The sequence below is a fragment of the Pipistrellus hanaki genome (assembly GCF_964339955.1).
Source record: "Pipistrellus hanaki genome assembly, chromosome: 5".
NCBI lineage: Eukaryota > Metazoa > Chordata > Mammalia > Chiroptera > Vespertilionidae > Pipistrellus > Pipistrellus hanaki.
In genome coordinates, this window is record NC_140507.1 from 56,421,430 (window position 1) to 56,442,382 (window position 20,953).

Here is a 20,953-nt window from a genome sequence, read left to right on the forward strand (position 1 = left end):
CAAGGTAAAAAATTTCTGATAACTTAAGAATTCTCACATAATTAAACAATCACAATTTCTCCTTAATATTTCTTTATTTTAAAATTGACAGTTAAATCAATTTGTAAATTAAAATTGTAGAGAATATATTTCGCCTTTTGAATAATGCAATATGTAGTCATAGAAGCAAGTCAAAAATACATTACTTTCAAAATCCTAAACTATGTATATAAGTCACCACTAAAAGAGTTCTAATACAAGTTTGGCAGTAAATGGAGTAATTTATTTTTCTTCTTACTTTACAAGTCTGTTCCCAGTCCAATAAATTAATATTTAATTTATCTTCTTTAATGACAATATTCTTAAACATTTCTAGTTTGTAGAATATTTAAGGGTATTTTCATTGGTAATTTTAAGAATATGCAAATGTGTCAGTAGAGAATTTATTTTAAGAAACAAATAAAATATAATAGTGTGTTAAGTCTATATGAAACCTATGTAAACTTATTAACTAATGCTACCACAATACATTTAATTTAAAAATAAAAGAAATAAGTAATACTTAATACCATTGTGCAGTATATTCAATAATGACATTTTTTTTTGTTTTGTTTTGTTCATCCTTTTTTCTTTTTTTTTCTTTTTTCATTTGTTTGTGTTTGTTTTCGTTGTTGAAAATTGTTTTGTTCATCCTTTATATCCTGTTATCTGGAGAGTGACTGACACATAAAAGTCATTTATATATATTTGTTGAAATAATAAATGACTAAATAAATAAATGAATAGTATAAGAGGAGAGACAGAGTATTTTGATTAATAAATACCTCTTTGAAAAATGTAAGCCTGCTTGTCCTATAATTATGAGAGAATAATCTATATTTAAAATAATTAATTTATATTTTAATTTAAATAAACAGCAGATACTCTAAATTAAAAAAAAAATAACTGGAAACTCAGTTAATTAACAAAGACAGAATAGCATTCAAACACAAAGACTGGAAAAGTTAGGATAAGAGACTTAGAACGCAAAAGTGTTAAAGTCTAATAGAATAGGACATTGTGTTAGCTGGTCCAATAAATGTACATTTGTCAACCAGCACTTTCTCAAAATTTGACTCTGGCATTAACGCTTTTAGCAAAATAAATTATTTATATTTTTATTAAGTATGTACATTTTATCAAAATTTATTGGAACTAATACTGTTCTGCACTTCAATGTGTGTATGTGTTTGGGTGTGTGTATACACACATGCAATTGTCACTTTTTATTAGAAATATATTTCAAAGTTATTTTTAGTGGCAACCCTGAAACTTTTAGACAGAATAAACTATGCATGAATATTAATTGAGAAGTCATAGAGTGCATGATTTCTATTTAAAAATTGAACACAAGCTAATTCTTTTGGAGTTGCCTAGTAGCTTATAAGGAGTATGTCAAATTGAAAGACAGGTCTGACTGAAGCAGCCTTTGAATAAGTAATAGAATTTGTTGTCAACGTTAGCCTTAGAGCAGTGAGATAGGGACCAAGTCTAAGTTAAATTGAAGGAAAGACAGTTGAAATGTCTTTTGTGTTTTTTAGTGAATTCTCACTGTTTGCTCTTAAACTTTTTCCCTCACCAACAACTTATGATTAATGTAGAGATGTTGAAGGCAAATTCTGAAGACATCATTCATAACGTTTGAATTAAATGGAATAGCCTAAGGCACTTGAGAGGCATGACAGGCTATTTTTTTATTCATTAACCATTTGTTCATTTATTTATACATTTCTATTCATATAATATATTGGTTTCTTTAATAAAATTATGTCCAATAAAAATAATTGATTACTATTCTAATAAAATATTTGGCATACGTATTTGTTAAGGTGAGCATTATATTACAATCACTCCTGGGTATATGTACAACAAAACATTTAGACAAGTCTTTAGTTATATTAATATTTTATAGCAGGCTGTTGAATATATATTTACAGATTTTGATCTACTTCTGTTTTAATTCCAGCAGGAAAAAAGTCAAGAAAGTTCAAGAATCAAAGGTAAGGAATAATTGTTTTAAGATTATAGTCTCATAAGTTCATGTAAGCATAGGAGAATAACTATAAAAGGTTTGATGTTACTTTGGAAATTTAGTTAAAATTAGGAAACGGAATCCATCTTCAATGTGGTTTTAAAGCCATTGTGAACCCTTGGGGGAAACTTTAACACAATTTTCTGTGTTCCTTCATCTGTTCTCATAGAATTCCTCCACCGAGCATTGTCCATAGAGTTGGTGTTCTGTCACATCAATGATTTAGCAGATGAACTTTTTCTAATACACTTCATGGACAATTATTTAGTCATTTTATGTTCCATGAAAAAGCAAGAAAATATTTATTTATATACTAAAATCAGTGATAGCTTTTAGTGTGGCATACTCAACTCTAGTCAGACATAGGGAGACATGTTTTCCCATAAAAACATTGTTAAGTTAGAAGTTTGCCCATAGAGCTAATAAATGACTCTAGGAAGAAGGTATTCTTACCTAACTGTCTGTGTTGTTTTTTCAGCAAACTACAGCTAGGTTTGTTATTTTATGTGACATTATTACACTTACTTATCCTCAAAACACTCATATTAACTCGAAGTTTTATGCTTTTGTGTTGCAAAAGGGAATTTCTGTTCCAAGATGTGCAGGATGGTGTGCATTTAAATGCTGTAAGCATTGTAAGCATGCTGAGCGCACATAGTCCTTCTCATGAAACATCCTAGTGTTTCAGGTGAATCTTAAATCACATCTATAATTCTGTTATATTGAACCAAGTTTAGTGTAGCTTTCTTCTTGACGCTTTATTGCCTTGGGGTACATAAATCATACCATCCTAAGTAGTGGAAATTATTTTCCAACTGCTGTCTAGGAACATGTTTTCTTTTATAACGTAATACAATTTTTAAGATGTTTCTTGTCACTGCTTTCAATGCTACTGGCTGACACATGCTTTTGAACTGTCACACATGGCTTCTAGACTACTGGATTCTAAGTCAGAGATGCATGGTCACATCAAGACTTGTTGCTTAGCTCTCCTTAAAAGAACTCTACATTTTTGACAGTTTATAGAAATCATCTGGAATGTTATCTTACTGGAAATTATGGATAACCCTTTAAAATGGTTTTAAATAGCAATATTAATAGAAAACATTTAAGCCATAGAAGCTATAGTTTACCCATTGGTAGATGACAAAAATTCTGAAAATTAAATATTGTACTTTTCTTGGTAAGTAATTTTTGAGATGTAAGCTATGTCTTCATGTGATGTTAGTAACCAATTCAGTTATGGAATCTCTGGACTTTCTGACAAATTGGAAATCTCATTTGCCAGATCTTGTTTACTACATGACCAGGTATGTCAGCAGAGGAAGTCTTTAATTTTCTAATTTTATGCATTCTATGCTTTTTTCTGATATGACAACAGTCTCACCCTCATAATATTCATGACTTGAAATTATATTAACACCCAAAGCACTCTAATGAAAATAGATCCCTTCTTTCTCTGTGCATATAGGGATGTATATTGAAATATTTTGAAACTTTCAATTGTATCTTTAATTATTTGACATTCTCAGAAGTTATGCTCAAATTATTTCAAAATACCATTAAAATCCATATTTTACATATTCCAATATTACATTTACATGAAGTTTACTCAATAAAATGAATTTTGATCCAATAGTTAATATACTACTGGTTTCTCAATATTTTTTGCTTCAATTGCCTATTTTTACATGAATTAAAGCCAATATTTAGTACACAATTTTGAGGTTTACAATATTTTGACATCCTTCTATAAAGTTAATTGGGGATAATAGCAGGGAAGTTAAGACAGTCCTACAGTTTTTAAAAAAGAATTCACTATTTAGGAACTCATATTTCACACTGTTCTTCAGTGACATTATGGATATGTTAAACTAGGATACACTATGCTTTTAAAATCAAGTGTGATTTTTATTATATAAGTATTATTAGTAATTAATTCCCTTTGAAGAATAGTTCTAATGTAAGGATCACAAAAATCAATTATTCTCTCCTAATATTATTCCAGACAATATTTTAATTTGTGATTGCTTTATTCTTGGTATTTAAGAAAATCATTATATAGTTCTCAGTTATGAAATAATAACTTATTTTAAGGAGATATCTTAAAAATTCTGTCAACTTAGTTGTTCAACTCCCAGCTGCATTCATCATACAATTTCTCCCTTCTCTCTTTTTAAGTGGATATTCTTCACTCTTCCCATTCGAAAATGATAAAAATAAAGTATATTCCCCTTTCATTCCTAGTTATATTTTGGGTAAGTCTCTAAAAATTAGGTCAGGTTGCTAGATGGAAATAGTGAGTGGATAGGAATGGACAATAAAATTCTTATTTCTAAAAGCCATTTGCCATATTACATTAACAAATAAAAATATTATGTAAAACTAAAAGATGGTAAGTCATATTTATGAGCTCTCTATGAGCCTCTTTTTCTAATTGTTTCAATATCTCTGTGTTTAAGAAATAAAATATAGCCAGTAAAGTAAGTAATAATTGAAATGGAAATTCTTACTATTCTGTGAAATTCAGAGTTACTATATTTTTGACAAATTATAATGTTACACATTATAAGTTGGTATTTTAACTTAGAAAGCTATTGCTGAGGCAAACAATTGTTTGCAGGATTTGTAAAAAACATGGGTTTGTCTAACACATTCAATAGTTATAATACAATCCTTAGGAAGTCCAAGTATCTAAAAGACAAGAAAATTCACCTCTAGATAATGTCAACAAAATAATTGATAGTTTTATTTATTTGTTTGCTTTTGGTGAGCAATAATTCTAAATAAACCCAAGCAAATGTACTTATGGCAGATTTGTGAAAATAATTCCTAAACAACATATTTTGTGAGAGAGTAATAATTTAGAGTTCTTACCTTAACAATTGCATTATATCAGAACAATTCTATTTTTTACTGTATTTGTTTTATTTAAAACACATTTTGTAAATTAAATGAGGGCAAAATGTATTCTATGTGTGATTATTGATTACCTTGAAGCAAAAAAAGGGCCAATATATATGTCCAATTTAATAACATATGACTAACTGGCAAGTGTTTAATTAGAATATGAGTATCTCAAATACTTCAAAACATTTTTCTATACACCTAACTTAACAATGGGAATATAAATTCATTGTTAACTAATTAATTAAAAACATAATTCTCAATTATTATGAACATATTGTCAGACTTTTCTGATTTTATTAGCTGACATCTGTTCCATTTATGTTCTTTTACTATTAAAATATGGTAACATTTCTTCATGCAAGTGATGTTTTGTGAATTTCTGTGATAATGTAAGTTTTTAAAAAGTGAATTCATAGATGCAAATTTTGAAAGTCACTAAATATAATATTACTTGGATAGTAAATGTTACTTTGGCAGACTTTCAAAAATATAACAACTTATACCTTAGCCGGTTGGCTCAGTGGATAGAGTATTAGCCTGCAGACTGAAAGGTCCCAGGTTCAATTTCAGTCATGAGACATGCCTGGGTTGTAGGCTCCAGCCCCAGTAGGGGGCATGCAGGAAGCAGCTGATTAATGATTCCCTCTCATCATTGGTGCTTCTATCTCTCTCTCCCTCTCCCTTCCTCTCTGAAGTCAAAATATAAATAGTTAAACAATTTAAGTTATAAAGTATAACTCCATAAAATAAAAGCAAATTAATAGAATTATATTCACTGGGCATAATCTAAACACTTCAAATGCCTTATTCAATACAACTTTTAAGTAGTATAGATTTCATTGAAGGCAATAACTTTTCTCTGAGAATTAAGGTAATATTTATTTTTCATTCTTTAAAAAAAAATTAAAAACTTGGTACAATTTTAGATGATCCTGATGCATGTCTTCATGCCACAGCAAACAGCAAGACAAACATTCTTCTCTATTATCATTCACCTGAAGAGGTTTCAAAAAGTATCTGAATGTGTTTTACACTTGTGCCAAGAAGGGCTTAATTTATATAATGTCAAATACATCATTGTTCTACCCACATTTTGAATATATTCTTTCATTTTCCAAAGCATATCAATAAATCATCTCCAATGGGTCACTTACAGTGATGGGCAAAGGTAGGATTAAGGTTGTTCATATGAAAAAGACAGGCAGGTTCTGATTATTACAATAACTTTAATTCTGTTTCTCATACAACTATAAGCTATTTTTGCCAACCCCCATATTTTGGTTTCTGTGTGATTAATTGGGAAGCTCACTTTGCTATCTGAAATAAATGAAGGCATAATAGGTTTGGTGATTTGGGGAGAACCCAGAATAACTGGATTTTTCCTCTGAATAAATAATAATTTAATGTTGTGTATAATATCAATAGATATTGTTTGTTGGCTTTTCTTTAAATAATCCAATCTTTTTTTTTTTTTTACTTGCACTGCTCAACAGTGATCTTTCCTTCAATCACCAATACAGAATATCTTTATTCTAGCCTTTTAACAGAGCTAAATTGTTTTCAAAATATGTTTTCTAAAAATTTCAAAAGCTATCTTCTGAAATAGTTGAATGTCATGCTTTAAAAAATGTCAAGTAATATTAACCAAAATGTGTTTGATGGTATTATTTTTTTTTAGCTTTTCTTTTTTTTTTAAAATATATTTTATTGATTTTTTACAGAGAGGAAGGGAGAGAGAGAGAGAGCTAGAAACGTCGATGAGAGAGAAACATCGACCAGTTGCCTCTTGCACACCCCCTACCGGGGATGTGCCCGCAACCAATGTACATGCCCTTGACCGGAATCGAACCTGGGACCTTTCAGTCCGCAGATCGACGCTCTACCACTGAGCCAAACCGGCTTCAGCTTTTTTTAGCTTTTCAAAATAACTTCACTTGCAATGGTTAGTCTTTGTGAGATAGCAGTTCTTGAAATGGTCATGTGAAAATTGAATTTTTTTTTTGTCACAAATTTCTATTTTATCTACCAATAAAAAATTAATGGTTAATCAGTTTTCCCTTTAAAAAAAAAAAAAAAAATATATATATATATATATATATATATATATATATATATATATATATATATATATACATACACACACAGACACACACACATACATATATAATTGATTTCTTAACAGAGAGGAGGGGAGAGTTAGAGAAATAGAGAGTTAGAACCATCAATGAGAAAGAAACATCAATCAGCTGCCTCTTGCACACCCCCCACTGGGGATGTGTCAGCAACCAAGGTATATGCCCTTGACCGAAATTGAACCTGGGACCTTTCAGTCCGCAGGCCTAGGCTCTATCCAGTGAGCCAAACCGGTTTCGGCAGTTTTCCCTTTTTGCTTTGTGTCCCCAAGCACTTTCAACATAAAATTTGACTATATTAAAGAAAATATATTTAGTTGCTTTTTAAAGAAATATTTCTGCCTTTTTATCAAAGTTCATAAATTAACATTTAATGTAATAGTTTTTAAGTTTTTGTAAGATATTTGAATTTTTTTGAAGTATGAAAAATATATATTTTATATAATAAAGATTTGTGACTGTAAGTAGTATTACATTTAGTGACTTATATGAGACAAAGTAAATATATAATACCATTTGTCCAACTCTGATGAGTTAGTTAACTTGGAGTTTTACCTATTATGTAAAAGATAAAATAATTTCACTTTTAAATACTTGTAAGATGCATTTCAAACTTTTAAAAAATTGGTTTCAGAAGGGAAGGGGAAAGAGAGATAGAAACATCAATGATGAGAGAGAATCATTGATCTGGCTACCTCCTGCAAGCTCCCCGCTGGGGGTAGGGTTGAGCCCACAATTCTGACTGTAATATAATCCTGACCTCCTGATTCATAGGTTGATGCTCAACCATTTGAGCCACACCATCTGGGCCATTTCATGCTTCTAGCTCATTAGATGGGTAACCATCTTTTTAATTACTTAGATGATAAGATGTAAATGTTTTTATTGGAAAATTTTGTATCATTCTAAAAAATCATTGTTTCTTAAATTACTGGAACATGGAATCCTTATCCATTGTATATTGGAAAATAAGGGAAAAGTGGTCAGATATAGACTGCAATATTGCAAAATCTCCATCTAATCCTCTGGTGAGGGTTACCTTTGCTTTATTAAACATATATATTATACTTTTAAATGTATCTGGATTGTTGAAAGTATTACAGATGTCTTTGTTGACCCTCTCCATCCCATATGCACTTCCCTCCCCAAGCCTTTACCACACTATTGTCTTTGTCCATGGGCTATGCATATATGCAGATAATTCCCCCAGTTAATCTCTCCCAACCCACCCAACACCCACCTTTCCTCTGAGATTTTTCAGCTGTCCATGTTTCTGGATCTATTTTGTTCACAGTTTATTTATTGCATTAGATTCCATATATGAGTGAGATCATGTGAAACTTGTCTTTCTCTGACTGCCTTATTTCACTTAGCATAATATTCTCCAGGTCACTCCATGCTGTCTCGAAGGGTAAGAGATCCTTCTTTATTACCCAGGATCTCTTTCCCTCCATTATCCCCCTTTCAGGAAACAGCTGTTCTAATTCAAAGCACTAGAGTTACACTGAGAAGTACTGATTTATAACACTTCTCAAGATCTATCATGGGGTGTAGATTCAGCATGCTTAGGCTCAATTTTTTTATCCCCCACTTAAGGACTCAATCTCCTTTTCTCACTTACAATATCAATATAATATAGCACAAAATTTTGTTTTAAGGATTAAATTATATTGAGTATATGACCCTTTAAGTAGAAAGAAAACTCTTGGTTTATGTGAGTTTTATTTCAATATGTTTTGAAATATTTGCAACCATTTTTAATACGCCAATGGTAAAAACATATTTATGAAAAAATAAACTTTAATTTCATGAAATGTTAATTTTAGAGGCCAGGACATGTTGATTTTTTTTTTTTTTTTTTGATTTAGGTATTACCTATGTGTCCTTACCCCCTTTTTGCCCCTCCCCATGTTGATTTTATTTATTTACTTATTTGTTTATTTATTTGTGTTGGTTTTACTTTGCCTCATCATTTTGCATATTTCTAGTTTATAATCCGCATTATTTTCCAAACTTGGAAACATCTTACCTACTGATATTAATTAAGCTTGAGGTGTTTACATATATATTCTTAGGCTCACATTCTTCTTCTTCTTTTTTTTTTTTTTTTTTTGGCATTAGGGCATAGTTGGTTTTTTGTTGTTGTTTTGTTTTTTTAAATCAATATTTATTGTTCATATTATTACAAAGGTCCCTCATTTCTTCCCCCCTCCACCAGGTTCCCACCCCACCCTCTGCCCTTTCCCCACCCTCCATTGTCTTCATCCATAGGTGCACAGTTTATGCTCAGTCTCTTCCTGCACCCACCACTCCCCTTTTCCCCCGAGAATTGTCAGTCCACTCCCCTCCCGTATCTCTGATTCTATTATAATCAATAGTTGATATTGTTCATCAGGTTTTTTAGTTTCCTTGTTTTTTTTTTTAAATTAATAAACTTTTATATTTTTAAGAATAAATTTTAAAATCTAATAATTTTAAACCTTGTTTTTTCTGCCCTGGGAACTGAGAAGCCAGCTTGTTTACATGTAAACTTGCTCTTAGGCTATCAAAAGGTGTAGCCATTCAAATGTAAATGAACACATTTAAAGATAGCTGCTCGCTGGAATTGGATTACCTGTTCTGGGTGGGAAGGCCTTGTCCTCCCCTTTCTCCATTGAAATTAAGGTGTTAGCTTTAAAACCTCTTTTTGGCAAGAGACCTTAAACTTTCAGAATTTTAAATTTTTCAGATAGTAAATCAGTTACTTAGCATTTTCTCAAATCAATAATACCTCCACATGCCCAAGGATACACTTCACACATAAGACACTTCCAAATACATCAACCAACCTCATCCAGACCCCACACAAGGCACTCACAGATCAACACCCTAGCGCTACAATAACTCTACACATCCAGATGTAAGCCTTCATCACTTGATTCAGCAGACCCTCAAGTTCCCCCAAAAGTTTCCAGCCATGTCTGAGGAGCAGCCCTGGGGCATGGGCAGGCGAGGAGCAAGCTGTTCCAGGCCCTGCTGCTGCTCCGGGCCTGGCCTCTGACATTATTCTTATTATGTTCCTATTATGATGTATGAAGCTGCACAAAACAAAAAATATAATATGATGTAGTGGACATTGATTTGAACATAAACATATGGAAGATTAGCATACATTAGTGTGTGATATCCTCATCTGTATAAAATGTGGGTAATTATAGTTCCTTCTAGATAGGTTTATTTCGTGATTAAATGCAGAGAACATAGCAAGAATTGTGCGGTATCTGATATTTTGCTCTTTTCACAATCTAGTTAGTGAGCTTCATAGTTGCCTGGATGCTGGCAAAAGACATGAGGCTCCCATGTCAGAGACAAAGTGCTATAGCAGTAAGAAGTGTACCAGCATTTGTGGCAATTCCCATAGGATTATGGGAAGAGGGCCAGATGATACCTGCCTATGAAGCAGTTTGCATTATAAGAAAGGACCACTCTCCCTCCCTCTTGCTCCGCCCAGCTCAGCTTAAGGAATGCAAATATCTTCTAATTAACAGGAAACACATTTGCCCTGTTTAGATACCTTTTAAAAAAAATTATTGATTTCAGACAGGGAGAGGAAGAGATAGAGATAGAAACATCAATGATGAGAGAGAACACATTGATTGTCTTCCTTCTACATGCTCTCTACTGGGGATTGAGCCAGCAACCTAGGAACGTTCCCTTAACTGGAATCAAATCAGGGACCCTAAAGGCCACAGGCTGACACTCTAGCCACTGAGCAACCTGCTAGGGCCAGATAACTTTTCTTTATTACATTTGCTTTATTACAAAGCTATTATATTTGCCCCTTGCTCCAGAGAGAGGGATTCTTTCTTTCTTCCAAAGATATTAACTATAGAGAATCCTTGAAAAGAAAGCCTGGGATTAAAAAAAACAACAACAGTAAGTGTTTCTTATTTTAAGACATGCAGAAATGCAAGAGATCCATGGAAATTTGTCTCTCACAGAACTGAGAATAGTAGGGGAACACAACAAAATAACAATTTCTTAGTAAACATTTATAATTGCCACCATCCACCACAATCACCACAACCAGGACCATCATTCAGAGAGTGTTTTTTCCTAGCTTATCCTTGGGGTGCAAGTGAAATTAGAAAAAAAAAAACCACAAAAAACAAACAAACAAAAAAAACATCTGTAGGCTTCTCCTGTTCACGGCCTCAAGTTGATGTTTCATGGAAGGGGAGCTGTTTCTAAATTTGCTTCTATGGCAAAAGAGCTATAAACGTACAACATAGAGATAAATGCAGAGAGAAAGACATAATTTCTTTTCTTTCTGTAATATTAATGTGTATTCATTTTAAAAGTCAAATAAATTCAGAGAGTTAAAAAGATTAATTGCAGTAATTCACAATTTCTGTCTAATTAATAAATGCCAGGTCCTATGTAAGGCACTTCACTTGATTTATCTTGATTTTATATATATATGTGAATATTTAACATTTATGAGTACTTCTTTATTGCCAGTTCTACTAAGTGCTTCTCATGCATTATCTTATATAATCCTTAGAATGATTTTATTTATACAAAAAAAGAGTAAATTTTACTGTTAATCTTTTTACAGAGCTGGGTAAAAGTAGGTTTACAGTGGTTCGTATGGAAAATAATACAAATTAATAAATGAGAATATAAGAATAGACTTTGTGTTTAATGCTCACAACTATTTTGCCAATATCTTTATATTAACCATCATTACTATTTGGGCATATGTGGATTTTTAATAAATGTATATACATATATCGTATTTCTACAAAAGTAATGTTAGTATCCTTCTCTTGGAAGTATGGATATTATTGGTTCTTAAATATTCACTCAACAGCCATTTCAAACATCAATTAGCATGCTTTCTGTTTATTGACTCTTTCTGGAGTCCTCATTTAAAAGTTACATTCTCAGGTTTCCTTGCAGTTAAACTTCTGGATATGTTTTGGATTTCTCCTATCAAATTCAAGCAAGCATGGTCTTTTATGAAATTCTTTTTGGAAAACAAGTACAGTTTTGGGGAAAAATATTTCTTTATTGGATAATAGCAGCAAGGCAGTGCAGATCTGACAGCTTCCTTATGCTGTCTTTCCTGATAATGGCAGAAGCAGTACACTGATATTCCAGTTTTGTGGTGTGGTTTTCATTGTTTCTAAGAGTAGTGTATACAGCCCTTTTATTCAATACCATGAATTACTTTCTATTTCCTTTAGTAGGTCTCCTTTACTTAAATAGTGCACATTCTATTGTTTGAAACAAAGAGCTTCCATCCACCCATTCTGGGACAAGAAGGATTAGGGATGGAAAAAGCAAGCAGCCAAGGGATTATCAGAGACCTCTGCAGCAGATCTTTGGGAAAGAATCCAGGAAGGACACATACCTGCAAGGCTGGTGCAGAGGAGGACAGCTTGGAGGTACCAGGTGTTGAGCTCAAGTTATAGAGTAAACACAGGTGGTGTTCAGCCACACGCTGCAGCTTGCAAGCATATCAGTAGGGCATTCTTCAGTCAGATGCAGTGATGGTTCATACAGTCACTTATTCAAATTTTTGTGTTGAGCACCAGTTATGTTCCAAATACAATTGTAGGCACTGGAGATATAGTAGTGGGCACAACAGGGGGGAAAAAAATTCTGCCTTCTGAGATCTTAGACTGCAGTTCCTAGAAAATCTGCCCACACTATAGGATACCAGCTGTTTACCAAAACCAGTGAAAATCCCAAAAGAGCTCACTCAGATTTTCATCTCTTCCTCCTTTAACTGATCCCTTTCTCTACTTTACTTAGGCTCCTGTCTGAAATATAGGGTGAGACGCTAGTACTAAAGGAAGGTGGAGGCAAAAATGTTAACAGAAACTGATCAATTATCCTGAGAAAAGGACAAACTCCCACTCGAAGAGGTTAAACTGCTATTTGCTCTAATTTTCCATGTCATGTGTTGTCCTCCTATTTTGTCTTCATCAACATTTTATCTTCTCAGGGAAATGGAGCCCATGGTTTTAATAGGATGACTAAGAACACAGGGTTGCAGTTTAAGGTTTACCTCAAAAGTTATAGGTAGTTTTCTTGGTTTTCTATGTGATAATCCTACTTCTTTATTATTTAAATTGCCATCCTCTCACAGGTATGGTAGACATTATTATTCCACTGTAATTTTTAATAAATGGTGTTTTAAGTTTCTCCTTTAAAAAAATCATGATATGGCCCAAACGGTTTGGCTCAGTGGATAGAACGTCAGCATGTGGACTGAAGGGTCCCCAGTTCGATTCAGGTCAAGGGCATTATCTTGGTTGTGGGCAAATCCTCGGTGGGGAGTGTGCAAGAGGCAGCTGATTGATGAGTCTCTCTCATCGATGTTTCTGGCTCTCTATCCCTCTCTCTTTCTCTTTGTAAAAAATCAATAAAGTATATTAAAAAAAAAATCATGGTATGAAGGTTATTGTGTAAATTATACATGATGTTAAGTATTATAAATTGTATAATATATGTTATAGCATATAATATACCATATATTGTGTAAATAAAATAATATCAATATAATAACAATATTAAGTGATAATATATATATATATATATATTTTTTTTCTGTTTGTGTATTTGTGTTTTTTGTGTGTTTGTTTTAAAGGCTTAACTAATATTTATCTACACATCTATTTATTTACTTTCCTACTTTGACATAGTATATATTTTTTAAAATTCTGAGAAGTAAACACAATTTTATATGTAAGGAAAATGAATCTTGAAGGTTAATTAGTAATAAACCCAAGATTACACATCTAATAAATGCCTAAAGCTAAATTTAAAATAAATTTACTGCTTTCACTTGGACTTGCAATTTTCAGAAATTTTCTATGAATCCTAGTGCAAGTGAAATATTTCTCTTTTTTGAATAAGTCATTATATAAGAATATATTCATTCTTTGGAACTGCATAGTAACCAATGTAAATTACATGTTGACTGCAAAATGGAAAAGTTCTGCCCACTCAACAGTTAAATAAATAGGCTAGTTATTTAAATGTCAGAATCAAAATAATAAAAAAATAATGCTTGCCTAGCAGGTGTGGCTCAGTGGTTAAGTGTTGACCCATAAACCAGGTTATGGTTCTGTTTTGGTCAGGGCACTTACCAGGGTTGTGGGCTCAATCCCCAGTGCTGGTAGTACAGGAGGCAGTCAGTGAATGTTTCTCTCTCATCATTAATGTTTCTGTACCTTTCTCCCTCTCCCTTCCTCTCTGTGAAATCAATAAAAAATATTTATTTTTAAAATTAATGCTTCATAGCTAATAAAAATCGGAACAAGTTAAAAACTTTAAGTGGGAGAAAAACTTAGACATTTGCCCTAAAATAAAGAACTTAATTGATCTATGATTTAAACGATTGAAAGATTAATTTTATTAACTTCAACACAAATTATAAAATAAAATAAAGGAAATTAAAACATTATATTGAGTCTTATAAAGGGCCCGATAAGGCAATAATCTTTTTGTTCAATAGGCAAAGAGCTCGAGGTAAATATGAGTAGAAAAAGCATAATTTTTAATTAAAACACTTTTTAAATTTGTTATTTAATGGGAAATATTGTTATTCTTTTCTGCCTGGTTAAACATAATTAATTAGACATGTGATAAATTAATCTGCCCGTGTTAAATACTGCCTTTGATATTCACAAGCCATGTAACTGTAGGCAAGTTATACCATTATTTTGAGCCACAATTTTCTCTGCTCTGAGTGAGAGACAACCAATAGTACCAATGTAATGTAGCTGTTGTGAGGATTAACTGTGATTACATATAGAAATGTTGGAACAATTTTGTTACTATTTGACATATGAATTAAAGTTTGGGGAATTATATGATAACTATATCTTGAGTTATCTTGGATAAGATCAGAAAGATGTGTGTGGTAAGGAGAAGGATACCCTTCAATGAAAATATCATTCACAGAACTCATTTTAATTGCCTATTTTTATAAATATTGGATATAATTTTGATTAAACAGATTTACCTTAAATTCATTTTGTTTTACAACCAAAGTGGTTAGCTTTATCCAGTGTGAGTTTATGCACAGGGCATGGGTCTCATAACCCTGGTTATTCAAGTGATAAATGTGCAGTGTTAGCGAAATTGGAAACAAAAATGTATAAATCATATAATTTTCCATTTATTTATAAATTTTCTCATTTACAATGTTGTTGTGGTTTTTTTTTTTTTTTACGAGAGCCAAATACAATAATATATGAGAAATAGCATATTACCATGAATCACACAGGTATTCAGAGAATGTTAATTAATTATAATAAAAATTTGTTAATGAATATATGCAAATATTTGTATAGTTACACATATAAATGATAATATTATATAGAATATTAAATATTGTGTTCAATTCATAATACTTTCTATAATTGTATATATAAAATATATTTAAATTTGTATATCTTCTTAAATACTTAAATATGTAAAATTAAGTTACTTTTCACCTTTTAAAAAGCTATTATGTATATAAAACACATACACACTCAACCAGTTTTAAATATATATATATATATATATATATATATATATATATATATATATAAATCTTATTTATTTTTTACAGAGAGTAAGAGAGAGGGATAGAGAGTTAGAAACATCGATGAGATAGAAACATCAATCAGCTGCCTTTTGCACACCTCCTAGCGGGGATGTGCCCACAACCAAGGTACATGCCCTTGACCAGAATCGAACCTGGGACCTTTCAGTCCTCAGGCCGACACTCTATCCACTGAGCCAAACCAGTTTTGGAATTAACCAGATTTTTTATAGTTATCTTTTAAAGAATGCATTCATAACAGTTGTATTGGCAGGTGCATTGTTCATAAAAAGCATTTAAAAAATGTTTGTGAATAAATGAAGAATAAGCTAGAAAACATATTTAGTTACAAAATGTTATTATACCTTCACATGAAAGTATTTAATGCAGCCCAGGAATAATTAGTTAGACTAATTCCAAGTAGAAATGTGAAACATTATTTTTCACAAAATTAATTATTTTACCTGTGCTCTATATTTAAACAATAGCAAAGACTTGCCCTTTGAATCATCTTTTTATATGTATAATCTAGAAATAAAATATTAAGTCTATTATTACTTTTTACATTTATTTCCATACATAATATATTTTTTTAATATTAAGACTTAAGGTTTGTAAATGTGGAAACATACATTTCCATTATGAATTAAAAATGAATTGGTATCTGGGTCATATGTTTAGGTAATCTTTTAATGAAAAAATACATAAATTCTGATTAATATAAACTTTTTATTTCATAAGAAGCTTTAGGGATTACACATGTTTTACTAAAATTCCATTTTCACGTTGAGAAAAAATGTGTGCCATATTATAAAAATATCAAATTTTAGATTCAGAAAGAAAAGTTTTTAAATGCTGCCATAGTCAGATTTATGGGCCAAAATAACTTGTGGAACATAACTAAAGAATAGAGAACCAACAATAGGAAGTTATTTAAATCTTTGATTAGGATAAAGCTATTTAGATATTTGTGGATTAATTATTGCAGCCACATCATTAATAATATGTAGACAAGTTAGACTTTTAACAGATTGTTTATTTGTTTCCATGTTTCATTATCAAAATATTATTAGTATGGAATTGATGGGAAGAATTAGTGAAGAAGACAGATCTACTTAGACTAAAATGAAAGAAATGGAAATATATAAAACCACCAAAATCAAATATTAACTGTAGAGCCTTAAAATAACAGGGACTGGCTCTAGACTAATTTAGAATGTTTTCTCGAACTTGAGAAGAGACACTGAACTAGCAAATGGCATTAATTTTTTTAATTAAAGACAGGTAAACCTATTAGACACAAAACACAGAGAAAGTATAGGTAGACAAAAATTATGATAAGCAGGATTTCATATCAACATGGTGAAGGGAGAAATAATTAAACTGCATTTTTGGTTTCCAGGTTATACTAAAATAGATAAGCAAGAAGACTTTATAATTATTGAAGAATTAATTTTACTCAATATGTTACAAAATATGAAAGCAATTATTAAATTACTGTCACTAAGTACATTAGGCATCACTAGAATTTCAGAAATTAAATGAAAAGCAATATTATAACAATGTAAAATCTATGTAGTTTAACTCAACCTACAGCAACTTGCATGGTCTTGCTTAATACATCTTTTAAACAGGCCCAAATGTAAAAATTGTAGGTCCTGGACGAAGAGAACAAATAAATTGCTTCTTGAAAACTTTGCACTAGGGGAAGCTTAGAAAAGGGGACCACATTTGGAGATACAATGGCTTATAAGGGATAAATCCACATTTTGAGAAACTTGAATTTTATAAACTTGTTATCAATCTTTATATATTAGGAAAAGTGCTACCCACTGTTGTCTCATTCTCTAACATATTTTACAGTTCTTATGGAATCCATCATTGTGCTGACTTAGTAAGTGATCTGCTAAGCATATAAAAATAGCTAGCTCAGCCAGAGTGGCTCAAGTGGTGGAGCGTCAACCTATGAACCAGGTCACAGTTCAATTCCCAGTTAGGGTACATGACCAGGTTGCAGGCTCGATCCCCAGTATTGAGTGTGCAGGGGGCAGCTGATTAAAGATTCTTTCTCATCATTGATGTTTCTATCTCCCTCCCTCTCCCTTCCTCTCTGAAATCAATAAAACTATATTTTAAATAAATAATTAAATAGCTAAAATTGCAGAAAAACATTTACCTTCTAGGATACCAATGTTGTTGGTGTTCTAAGATTAGCCTTCATTAAACTACTCTTCAACAATGTACACCATGCATTGAGTCATAGTACCTCTGTTGCATATCTAATATAACTTCCCCTTTACATGGTCATCCCGTAGGAAAAAGGTATCTTTTATAATATTTTAGTGCGATATAATACAATTCGAAAATATCAGGAGATACTCTTTGAAATAATATGCTTTCACTTATACTTTTGGGTTCTGAGACTTCAGTGAAATCTGACAAAAACAAAAGCATGGTCAGGTAGACATTATGCAAAGAGTTTGGCTATTGTCTGGTCATTCTGGAAAGAATGTGCTGGCAGGTAATCTACAGGATGACAGCATACAGACCATCTGGCATTTGGTCTGCACACCATAGGCGCTCTGATCTCGGTCACCGCAGGAGGAACCTGCATGGCTAACCACATAGGCACTTTGTAAGAGACTGACTTGAAAGGAAAATTACTAGAGAGTAAGAGGAAAAAGAATTTTATCATCTTCATCCAGATTTCTTAAAACTTTACTTTTACATCATTTTACTAAATTATTAACCCTATGTCCAAACTGCAGTGTAAGCTTCTTCCTCGGAAATTATCAGGACAGTTATAGGAATTCATGAAGTTAGAAAGCCAGTGTTAACCAGGGCTAGTGATGTATGATGATCCGTGTAGATTTCCCCCCAGAAGATGCTAAAATGGTTCAGAAAAAAATAGCTTGAACTCTAAGGCTACTCCTTGCAAATTGAAAAATCCATTCCAATTTTTTTTTCACTTCCCAAATTATGCCATGCCATGTTGTGAACTATAGTTGACCTAAAATTGCATACCAGTATTATATAGAATTTTAAACATATTCTAAAATAAAGCCAAACCTCAAATATAATTGTAAATCTCATTCCTATTTGAAGCCTGGGGAAGGCATTAATGAAATTTAAGCAGAAGACTAAATCCCCAAAGTAAGTTAAAATCTAAGGATATTAAAACCCAAATGAATTAAAACTCAAAAACATAAATTATCTAGCCACTTTAAATAAAAAAATAAAAAAATAAATGGTTTTTTGTTTGTTTGTTTGTTTGTTTTTTAATCCTGGTCAGCATGAGCCCTGGGGGATATCAAAATCTTGTAGCAGGGCATCAGCAGTGTCCACCTGGGCGTCTGTGTTCCACTGGGTTGGTATGAGTCTCTCAAATCAGAATCTCAATTAGCCAATACCAAGTCGGATGTGTCTATCCTTCAAAGAGTCCACAGATTATACATAGATAACCTCAATGCTATCTGAACAAAATGAGGCTAGTGAGTGAAAACGACCTATTTCAGCCACTCTAAAATACCAGTTATTGTATTTCCCTTGCCCATATCTGTTAACTTTTGGAAGTAATTTTAACCAGACAAAGATTTTCATCAAGAGGTTATGGCACAGTTATTTAAAAATTAACAAAAAAAAAGTAAAGAAGAGGTGATGGCAGAGTATTTATCTTAACTGGGGAAAAACTAACCTCTTATGAACATGCTTTCCTTTCTCAGATAATGGCTGTTGAGACATGACCACCTTCTTTTGAGTTTAAAATATTCAATACATAATAACATACATATACAGTAAATGTACAATAAAATGTCTTTAACAAGTCTTAATTGCAGTTTCTTCTTTATCCAGCATATTCAAATCTTTTAATTTCCTATCTTAACTGAATTTTCCTTAAAGGTAGAGCCTTTGAAAAGGTTTATGTGTTAATGTTTTATGGTAAGTACATCCCTAGGAGAAGTGAAAAATAAGACAGAAAGAGAATGTTGGAGAGCCATAGATGCAGTGCTCTACGAGCTGGCCAGAACATACTCTGACACTCTAGTTATTTCATCTCACAGGATATTGCTAATGACACCACACAAAGCCACTTCATCTGCAAATAGTCCATCAATGGGGAAAAAAAGGAAGAACAATTTATCTGAATTTATCCCCTGTCCTCCATATCTATTACTTAATGCTTGCTAGATGGGCACTAGCTACCCCACACTTTTAGGTAGTATATGTGTACATTCTGAGCTGGATCTGTGCCTCAGTGTGCAGTGTGCGGTGTAGCATATGTTACTGGGGCATGTGCAAGACATCACAGAATAATAGCAAGGTCTATATTGAGGGCAATGACAACTGTCTCTATAATTAAGGGAGCACACAAGTTCTTGTTTCAATCAGGAAGCCAATCCAAAGGCATACCTGGAGTAACGAATCTAACTGAATCCAATATTTTTCCTCTTTCCTTGAAGACTATTTTTTTCTGGCCCACCATTGCTGCAATGAATGTGGACTTTTTTTTAGGGACCAAACCTCCTCTCTGTGGACCAACATTTACAGTGCCTGGACAGGAGAGGCCAATTATATTGCCTGACCACTGTGGAATAGGTTAGACACGCGAATCTTAACTCCTAGGGAAAGTTTTACTCCCATTTTGATCCTAACATCACTCTCAGAAGATTCCTAACTTTAACCTCTTATTATTGCATTAAGAACACAGTGAAGGTCTGCTGTGAGTTCTTCAAGTCACTATCACTCATACTTCCAATGTGTCAGATCTTGAATAGTATTTCTACATGATGTTTTATAGGCAATGCTGGAAAAGAACTTCTTTGTTTTATTTTCCCACTCTTTTGCTTTTCTTTTTAGAAAAGTCATTGCTAACTTGTTTATAAAAAGTTGGGTCTCTTTCCTTCTCTACTATGTTAAAAACCTATTTCTTAGATCCAAATGCCTTGCTCCTCTTATAATCCTTACATTCCTGTCCATGCTTTAAAAAAAAAAAGATTTTAGATTCAGTATATTGTTCTGTGTCTGCCAAATAGATCTAGTGTTCAAACAAATCTGTGCACCTTCACTTTCTTGGCTTAGATAATCCCATCCAGGAGATACTGCCATTTAGCCACAGCATGGACTGAATCTGTCATCATCCCATCTGCTTTCTTAACATACATCTCTTTTATGCTGTGCTTTTATTATGGTCTCAGTTCTACAAATTTACCAAACACATTCTCTCAAGGCGCAACAAATTTTTGGATAGCTAACTAAATGGAACTTCATCACCTAAAA

The 20,953-nt window shown here is 32.2% G+C and overlaps 1 protein-coding gene across 1 annotated transcript in view; it reads left to right on the forward strand.

The window, feature by feature from the left end:
* The window catches only part of FSTL5 (follistatin like 5), a 541,528-nt gene that overhangs the window by 101,688 nt on the left and 418,887 nt on the right, over window positions 1-20,953 (forward strand). Inside the window, exon 3 of the mRNA XM_084884381.1 lies at window positions 1,985-2,018. Within this exon, the coding sequence (XP_084740507.1) occupies window positions 1,985-2,018 (34 nt within the window). The remainder of the gene's footprint in view (window positions 1-1,984; window positions 2,019-20,953) is intronic.